The 10,410-nt window shown below is 34.5% G+C and overlaps 1 protein-coding gene across 1 annotated transcript; it reads left to right on the plus strand.

Moving 5' to 3' along the window:
- Positions 1–286: 286 nt before the first annotated feature.
- On the plus strand, positions 287–9,991 carry LOC147406381 (protein disulfide-isomerase-like). The gene is made up of 11 exons (XM_086434388.1): positions 287–540; positions 2,349–2,379; positions 2,524–2,811; positions 2,903–3,088; positions 3,168–3,293; positions 4,433–4,570; positions 4,673–4,792; positions 4,890–5,007; positions 6,377–6,489; positions 8,016–8,209; positions 9,773–9,991. Exons 1-10 carry the CDS (start codon positions 347–349, stop codon positions 8,202–8,204), a joined length of 1,503 nt encoding a protein of 500 aa, XP_086290514.1. The 5' UTR covers positions 287–346; the 3' UTR covers positions 8,205–8,209; positions 9,773–9,991.
- The last annotated feature ends 419 nt before the right edge of the window (positions 9,992–10,410 follow it).

Raw genomic sequence — 10,410 nt, forward strand, 5'->3', positions numbered from 1 at the left:
ACCATAAATCATCTCTCATGTAAACATGTAATGTGAACTGTGTAGGCCCAAACAACATGCCACGTGCATTTTATCACTGGGACAGGTATTTGTGGCTAACACCACAGAGTCTCTCAAATAAAACTTTCACTTTTTTATTTTCCAACTGTCGTATTTCTATTGGTTCAGTATCAGCAAATGAGGTGGTGAACTTACCACATCAGCTTCCTCTGTGAGGACTTCTTCTCTACACTGCCTGTGTAGGAAAGTCATTTCCCTCTATAAATTGAAGAGAGCTTCGTTAGCATGCTTCGTTCTCTTACGACACTCAGACAGAGAGAGAGAGAAAACTTGCGAAGGTCTGATAATGGCGTCTAGGTTAAGGGTTTCGATCTGCTTCTGTATATTAATTTCTACTCTTTTTGTTTCATCTATGAGATTGATCTCTGCAGAGGAAGAAAAAGATCAGTCTCGAGAGTTCGTTCTGACTCTCGATCATTCTAACTTCTCTGAAACTGTTAGTAAACACTCATTCATCGTCGTTGAGTTCTACGCTCCATGGTAACGCTTCTTATTCTTCTTTAAATTCGTGTTTTTTTTTTTACTGTGCTACTTCTTGTTGATTGATCTTCGGTTCGAATTGCTTTCCTCTGTTCCCATGGATGAGAAGCAAATGAAACGATTTCATGAAAAAATATCGTATAATCGGGGATGAATTTTCATTCTGTGCGTGTCAGATCATGAATTATTAACTAATTTTTCGGTTTTTTGAGTTGTTTTAATTGAATTTTTGGAAATTCGTGTTGATTTGCTAGTTATCAATCACTAAAAGAGGGATTTTATGGGAGAAAGAACATTATTTTGGATTTGTTATGTAATTAAAAAGAGCAACTATGAGAAACTAATACATCATTGATAAAACTAAGTTGATCATATATTTTTGGGTTCTAGATATAAATTTTGGATCTCTAAAGGTAATAGTGTTAATGGTTGCGAAAGAAAAAGAAAAAGAAAAATCATTTTGGTGTGTTTCAAATTTGGGATAAATATTAGCATCATTGTTGCATTGGTGACCACCCAAACCAATACATGTATCGATAAAGGTTACTTGGATCTAAATGATGAATTCCTTGGAGCATAGAATGTATGCTTGAGTCAATAAACTGATCGTTTCCTTAATATGGTAAAGTCGTCGGCCCCAACTACAGTACACTATAAAGAATTAGCACCACCCCCACAACGTACGACAACCCCTGACGCTTCAGCCCCCTAATATGGGGCCTATTCTGGATGGGATGTAGGCTTTTCAGCCTATATTTGTTTAGTGTGAAAGCAATTTGACCCAATATTTTAAAAAACGGACTGATAATCAAATCGAAATTTTCCTCAACTGGTCGGAACCCGGTTCAATTTGGTCAGACCAATTTCTATTAATTTAACTAATCATATAAAATCATTAAATTATTCGATGTTTATCGATTTTCAGTTTTTCACTTTATGTAAAAGTCCTAAAAAAATTTGTAACTTGATATTGATAACTAGAAAAGGTAGAAGTCGTTGTAGATTTTTTTATTTAATTATAAGATTTAAGAAGATTTTTGTATTTATTTAAAGACCCCTAAAAAGAAAAATAATTTCGTAAATTTAACGATTTTATTTACTAATATAATTGTTAGAGTTTTAGTAGGTCTCTGAATTTGTTTGATAATAAATTAATACAAATATAAAGGATTGATTTCTAGATTTTCTAAGATTTTATCTGATTTTTTTTTTTTGCAAGAGAATCTAAGAATGAATCTTTGAATATTTTTAAATTTCCAGAAAAACGTTCCTTGGTAGAGGATGGTTTTCACTGTTGAATCATTGATTTTTAAAAAGCCGACGGTTCTTGATTGCACAACGGTTTCTATTGCATGTAGGCTTTTCAGCCTCCATTTTCTTAGTGTGAAAGCAATTTGGCCCCTCCCGGAGATATTCAATGTTGCTGGCCCACACTGTAAGACTATATTACACTATAAGGAAGTAGTCCCACCCCCCAATGTACAAGAACCCTTGATGCTTTGGCCCCTCCCGGAGATATTCAGTATTGCTGGCCCACACAGTCTTCCTTTCTGTCTCTTTTCATCAATGAGAAAACCTTTCGTTCTTTCGAATGATTATAAGAAAGACCACTTAACCAAATTTGTTTAAGTGGTGTTGTAGAACGGTGAATGGATTTAGTATTAAAAATCTTCTGCTTGTTCAGAAGATTAAGATAATGTTGGGTGCATTTAATTGATTCAAGAAGGGTGGTTATTTTGTTGCTGTAATACTCTGTTATTTATATTCGTTTCCCCTAATTGGATTTATTTCTTTCACCCACTTGACAGGTGTGGGCACTGTAAAAATCTTGCTCCCGAGGTAACCAATTTTCTCGATTCAATTGTTTTAAATCCTGATTTTTTTTCTATGTTGTAATAACTCATACATTTTTTATAATTATGTGTATCACAAAGAGTCTGAAAATATCGATTTCAACCTAAAAGTTCTCTCTCTTAATTTTAGTATGAGAAAGCCGCGTCTCTGTTGAGTAGCCATGACCCTCCAGCTATTCTTGCAAAGGTTGATGCTAATGATGAAGTAAACAAAGAACTTGCTAGTAAATTTGAGATTCAGGGCTTTCCCACTCTTAAGATATTTAGAGATGGAGGAAAAAATGTTCAAGAATACAACGGTCCTATGGATGCTGATGGTATAGTTGCATATATGAAGAAACAACTTGGTCCGGCATCAGTTGAAATAAAATCTGTAGAAGAAGCTAGTAATCTTATCAATGACAAGAGTGTATTTGTTGTAAGTGTTTCCTTGCTTATTTGATTGTATATTTCTCTCCTTGTTTTACGGGAACGCTTAATCATTATTGACTACTTTGCAAATTCTTTAGGTGGGATTGTTCCCAGAATTTTCTGGGGAGGAATTTCAGAACTTCTCAATTTTGGCTGAGAAGTTGCGCTCCGACTATGATTTTGGTCATACACTTGATGCTAAACTCCTTCCACGAGGGGATGCAGTTAAGGGGCCAATAGTTAGGTTGTTCAAGCCATTTGATGAGCTTTTTGTCGACTCCCAGGTAGTGATGGTGTCTTTTGTTTTCTAGCTTCTGGAATCTTCGTCGGATTTCTGGGTTTTTATTTGTTTTTCCCTTGTAGGATTTTCATGTGGATGCTTTGGCAAAGTTCGTTGAAGAAGCTAGTGTGCCTGTTGTCACTATTTTCAACCGTGATCCAATTAACCGCCCATTTCTCATGAAGTTCTTTGATAGCCCCAATGCCAAGGTAAAATACCTTATTTAGTTGGTGGAGTTAACCTAAACACACTTTTAATATGTTTTCTTACTAGTGATCCATCTATTCATTGTTAATGTTGGAGAACTCAGCTGCCTATCTAGTAGTATACTCTTGGATGGGGAAAGGTGGACTACTGTCTCTTATGAAATTCTTAATATTTTCCTTTTGTAGAAGGAATCAGACCATCCAACATTTAAATCACCTCTTTTGATCATGCAGCCAATCTAAATTTTAACCTATAAATCCAATAACAAGTAAAAATATAATTTATTTTATGTTCCTTTAATCTTTTTAGTAGGTTCCATTCTGTCTTTCTTTTCTTTTTTTAAATTATTGTTCCTTTTCTTAAGAATCATCGTAAAAGCTGGTTTTCAATAGATGATAATGTTTTTTATAGCTTTGTCCCTATTAATTTCATCATTGATTTGGCAGATTGTCTAAAATGCTCTTAGTAATATTAGCATTGACCTAGGTTTTTTACTTGAAAGTAAAATTTGGTGTTGCCCACCACTCCCCATGTATTCTCTGATTGATTGTATCTCTTGGACAGGTTTTGATGTTTATATGTTAGTGTTTAGAAGAGAGAGAGAGATTTAGAGGAGAAGTTTAGAGAGAGGCTCTATAGAGTTATTTCTATGAGCCTCCTCTCTTATATTTATATAAGAGAATTAGGGCTATGGTTAAGTAGGACATGTGGAACTGGAAAAGACCAGTTTGCCCCCACACGTCCTATACATACCAATAACACTCCCCTTCAAGTTGGAAAGTCCAACTTGGAACAAACTAAAGAAGCTACAGAAAATAAACTACTAAAGAAGAGAAAATAAAAGAAACTAAAGAAAAGATACCACTCCCCCTCAAGTTGGAGCATAAATATGAAGTAAATCCAGCTTGGAGCAAATAAGACTGAGGTGACTACAGTTAAGTGGGACATGTGGAACTGGAAAAGACCAGTATGCCCCCACACATCCTATACATACCAATAACATATGTTTCAAATACAATGCAGCTAGTTTCATGATGCATCATTACCTGATTCTTTCAATCTTTTTTTTTACCTATTCCCCCTTTTGAATGGTTTTACTGAAAAATATATTATTTGTATTGGCTATTTCTTAATGGGATAGGCCATGCTGTTTTTAAACTTCAGCAGTGAACTTGTTGACACTTTCAAATCAAAACTCCATGATGTTGCCAAACATTACAAGGGGAAGGGTGTAAATTTTCTGATCGGTGACCTTGAGGACAGTGAAGGAGCCTTTCAGGTTATACCTACTCTTATCTTTTTTTCAAACTACATGTCTTTTGTTGGTATCTGTCACTCAATATCATTTGTTGGGTTATTTATTATTTGTTTGCATAAACAGTATTTTGGCCTTAAAAATGATCAAGCGCCCCTCATCCTCATTGATAACCATGATGAGAAGAAATATCTTAAACAAAATTTAGAGCCGGATCATATTGCACCTTGGTTGAAGGAATACATGGTGATGCTTCTTGTTCTTCTCTTCCATTAACGATCATGTTGTATATTTGATGTGTTACTACTACATTAGTTTCCTGACTCACCTAAATTACTTGCAGGATGGCAGTTTGAAACCATACACAAAGTCAGAACCTATTCCTGAAGTTAACAGTGAGCCTGTTAAGGTGGTTGTTGCTGACAGTCTTCAGAATATCGTGTTCAACTCCGGTAAAAATGGTATGTATTTTCATCAACTTTTTTGCATCCTTTATATTATTTTTAGTCCTTTTCTTTTCTCATCTTCACCATGTATGGATTCATTAGTACTTTTCCCACTGATGCTTATTTTGACAATTAGGTTGTGCATGATTTAATTCAATGTTATCCTGGAATTACTCCTGTCATGGTATTCATTTATTTTGTTTTCCCATAAAATATGTTATTTTTAACTAGTTTGAATATTATTTTTTGACCTTAAACCCTACCACTTCACCAGTTTACCTACAAAAAAAAAAATGGTTTGTGCATATTTACTTACTTTTATGCACCTTTATCAATGAGGTACATAGGTAATCTCTAACTTAGGGGTCTTTTTCATCCAGAATATGGCCAACACACCATTTGCATGCAATAACGAAGTATTTGATGTGGGTACACCATCTCAAAGTGTCCAAGTAGCATAACATGGGAAAAATAGTTAAAAGGAGGTCATCAATATTCACTAATATTTCAACATTTTGTATTTGGTGTTCACTTAAAAGGCATGTTCTTGAGGTTTATGCTCTGTCTCTTGAATCATACACTCAAGATTTAGGCTCTCGAGGCACCCTCCCCTCCCCTACCCTATAAAATGGCTATATTCAGTACAATCAAAATGGCTATTCGTGGGGATTACTTTTGCTGATTTTGTTTTTAGATGGAGCTCTTTATGTAATCACTAATGTTGTTTTTTTCTTTCTTTGTTGTTCTCTGTGAGGCTCTCTCGGCTTCTTTGTTTCTTGTTTCCCCTTTTCTCAACATATTATACTTTTCAAAACAAAACAAAAATTCACTCTACGTTTAAGAAATTTAATTATGAATTTCTTAAGTCACTAACCTGGGGGCATACTCTTGCACACTGTTTTGTTCTACTTTAGATTTTTCTTTTGTGTCATACCCTCTCAAATGTGATCATTCATGGCACTTGGGGTTTGGTTGCATTTGTGATCCTCTATTAACAATTAATGTTGTCTTGAATGCTTTGATTTTAGATGGCCCATGAATTAAAGAAGTTTTGGTCCTCTTTGTGGATAACTAATACAATTTAGGATAGCAATAATGACATTAATTTATCCTTATGATATTAAAAATGTAAGTAAAGCTAAAAACTCTCCAATATCAATTGCACAATTTCTGCTAGATAGTTGGTTTGGTTACAACAATTTTATGATGTTCCGTATGAAATAATGATCTAGCATTGATGTATCACCTTGAAGACAAGTGAGAATAAAATCTGAATTAGAATGCTCAAAATCTTTATTCATCTTTTCTGAAACTTTTTCCTTATGCTTCAGTCTACATGTTTTCTGAAGCAAGGATGATGATTTGACATATTTTGTTCCTGCAGTTCTACTGGAGTTTTATGCGCCATGGTGTGGACATTGCCAGAAATTGGCTCCAATCTTAGATGAAGTGGCTGTCTCATTTCAAAATGATGCAGATGTCATTATTGCTAAGATTGTAAGATTACTTCTTGCTTAGACTGTCAATAGTGATTAGTTTATGCTATATTGCTATTTTCCTTTCAGTATCCCCTTAGTGATAAAATTTGGTTGCAGAGATGTAATATAAACCAGTTGTACCATAAACATAAAAGGGTACATAGTGAAGAGTGAGCTCCCATGCTATCATGGTGAGTGATGAACCATGTATGATATCATTCATGGTGTGTGATGAACTAAGGTTCCACTACTCTTGAATTGAATCAAATGGTAACATAAAGTTGGGGGGATATGTCATAATTTTCCATTTGCAAATGATCCATGTATATCACATTTTATTAGTCTTCAATAGAGATTGCATGGTTCAACTGTTGAAAACCTGCATTTGCAACCCAGAGACCATTGTTGCTAACGTCATAAGTTTTCTTTAATGCTTGATTAGGTAACAGAATTAAGGATTATGCTATCTTTTTTATAGCATTCCTAGTAATAGTGAATTCACAGTATTGCCAACATGACTTTCATGCTGAGGAATGATACCATAGCCCCTAGACTACATGGGAAGCTTGGGTTCTTGATGCCATGGTCAAAGATGAGTGATATCGTGCTCAACCATAGATATCCTTTATCAGTAGTAAATCTTGTTTGCTAGCTTCTCAGCAATTTGTCCCATTGATTAACAAATATCCTAGAAATTTTCTTTGAGTCATAAATGAAGCATTCCTACTAGTATTGAATAGTGTTTTTCAACTAGACATCCATGTAGAGGTATGATACTATAGTCCCTAGAGTACATGGGAAGCTTGGGTTCTTGATACAATGATCAAAGATGAGTGCAGTCCTGGTCAACCTTGGATATATTTCTTGGTTTGACCAACCCAACCGGCACTTTCCGACAAAGTCCTTGTGAATTTTGGAACCTTTGTTTAGTTAGGGGATTTGACAGCATCCATGAGGAGGCCAAATTGTTTGTTAATATAAAAAAAAAGACCGGCATTTCAAGTTTTGATATCCTATTTATAAGTTGTAAATCTAGTCTGCTAATTTCTCTATCTGCAATTCATCCTATTGATTCACATGTTTGTGAGAGATTTTTTCTTAACGAGTAAATTTAGAGAAAAGATCATCCCTATTTTTATTGGTTTTATTCTATTTGTATTGACCTTTGACAGTCAGCATTGCTTTGTTGGTTCTAATGTTTTAAAATTTTCTTCTCTATGTATTTTCTCTCCTTTTTATATCTGTAATGCCCTAAAGGATGGTTATTTTGGCATGCTCCTTGGGCTAAGAATGCTGTACATAGAAACTCTTTGTATGTAGTGGATTCTGTTATCTAGTTTTGTACTTTACATTAATAAATTCTTATGTCACTTTTCAAAGTATATATATATACAAATATACAAATATTCACATTCCACTACCAAAAATGATATATTCACATTCTTAAGTCATGAATTGTCTAACATCTCAAATTTATTAGCTGCTTCTTGCATTTCTTGGCATCACCTGTGTATCTTAAATTCACCTCTTGTAATTGCTTTCTAGGATGCAACTGCCAATGATTTCCCAAAAGATAGTTTTGACGTTAAAGGTTTCCCAACCATATACTTTAAATCAGCAAGTGGCAACATAGTGCTGCATGATGGAGGCAGGACAAAGGAGGATATAATTGAATTTATTCAGAAGAATCGGGATACAACTGTCCCGCAGGACTCGCCAAAAGATGAGCTATGATGAAGGTAATGATCTAACCTTCTGTCATCTACCTTTTTTATGAAGTTGAGTAGTCCCAGTTATCCCTTTGATTGGATCATCAATATGAACATATTAAGAACCATGGTTTTACGACATGTGTTAATTTTATGCATCTTAATTTTTCATTATGAATCTGTTAGTATTTGTGATGGTAATCAAGGTATTCTTTGCAAAATAGTTTATCCTTATTCTGAATTTCTTGGTTCTTCCCAACCTCACCTTTAGCCCTTTTCAATGTTGGCACCTTAATACATTTTCCTATAAAATAAAAAAAATAAAGAAGGAATCCTTTAGTCTTCAACTACTTTAGCCATGTGTTGGGATATTTGGTTGGAACAGAACAACAGGGCCTTTGAAGGATTGACTGAAACACTCTTTGCATGAGGTCCTTGTATCTATTTTGGAATTAATTTTCTATTGGAGCTGGAACTTCAAGGGATATAAAGGATCATCTTTTAAGATATCTTATTTAAGTTGGGTTTATTATGTCATGATTGAGTGCTTGTAGTTTTTACTTTCTTTCCTTCTGCTTCTTGTTGCCTTGTAGGGTGGCCATCTTTTCTTTTTTTTCTTATTAATAAGTTGTTTTACGTATCTATCAAAAAAGAAATAATACTTTGCTTGCCATAAGAAATTATTTGGGTATCTTGGGTTTATGTGATTTAGGAAGAACCAATGGAGGGTGGGTGGTGGACATCATTTTGCCAATAAGGAACACTTATTACCCAAAATGGGTGCTTTGGAATTTTGTGCAATATCTTTACATGGGGAATTACTCTCTCCCATTTCTTCTTTCATATCTTCTTTGGTTGGTCCACACAAATCCTATTTTTCCATTCCAATTTACCCTGGATCATATCTTCTATAAAAACATGCTTTGGATCTTATCATTCAACCCAAATCCATGTTCTATGGACATGTTTCACATTTTATTAGTGCCTTAAATGTACATGTTAGTTCTTCAAACCATCTCAATTCAAGACCAAAGAATATATGACTAGTGAGTGATGTTGACATATTTAATGGATGGAGTAGAGATGAATTGTGCTCTTAAACAATTTTAGGTTGGGAGGATATAGCGTATTTTTATTTTTTTTTGCATTATCTTTGATTTTGATTACATGAGAAATCCCAGGGTCTATGAGAACTGAAAATAAATATAGGGACTGAGAGAATTAAATGGAAACAGAGTTAATAATATGGAGAGAGATAATTAAATAAACCGTCACGGACTTGAAGTATCATTCTCTCCCATCTAAAAACAAATTCCTCAAAGTTGGGCCAGAAAAATAGGAGTGATTTGATCTAATGCATAAGAGCACTAATTGGTGCCTGGCAAAGGTTCTTATCATCTTAATAGCCATATCTTAAGGTTTCCATCACTGTGGCCTTGCTTTATAAAAAAAAATTATTTCGAGCACTGTTTTCATATTTACGCCTAATCTCTCCTCTTTAACCTATACTTGTCAGTAACCCTAGATACGATTAAATTATCCGTATTTTTATGTGCTTCTGAAGTTCAAAATATATCTGTTTTGATATTGCAGGAAGGGCGAGAGAATATTACTCAATAAAAGTAGAAAGTATGCACAGAAATTTCTCCAACAGCTCTCTCTCATTTTGTTACTGAATAAATTTGGGGATCGTTAAGGTTTTGTGCATTTTCTAGTTTTCAGTTTTTTGGGGATAGAGTGTTTAGTGGTTAGAATTGTTGGCGGTGGCCAGATGTAGCTCAGCTTTTCCTAATTTATATTTCAGTTTATATATATGGTCTCTCTTTAATGGCTTCTTCACTTCTAATCTCCACCATCAGTACTAGTTATCATCCAAGAAAGATTACCTGAGCAAACTTTTCAAAGAAAACAACTGTAATTCTTTAAACTAAAGAATGCTTGTAGGCTATGGAAAGCAAATAATTCTTAGAGGCCAATAATTTAGCCTACATTGAGAACCATTTAAGACCCAGAAGAAACAATGATCAATAATATGGTGGGAGCCTATGTTGAGCTCATTTTAAGGTCCAATGGAGACGATGCAATCGAAAGTACCAACTTAGCTGAGTTTGTAAGGTGTGTGCAGAGTTGATCTCACGACCAAGTGACCCCAAGCATACTCAAGCTTAGAAGCTCAGACTATTACTAAATCTTGTGGTGACACATGTCCTTATGTTACTGGTCAGGAAAAT

The sequence above is a fragment of the Akebia trifoliata genome, chromosome 3 (genome assembly GCF_017979445.1).
Source record: "Akebia trifoliata isolate Shusen 1 chromosome 3, ASM1797944v1, whole genome shotgun sequence".
NCBI lineage: Eukaryota > Viridiplantae > Streptophyta > Magnoliopsida > Ranunculales > Lardizabalaceae > Akebia > Akebia trifoliata.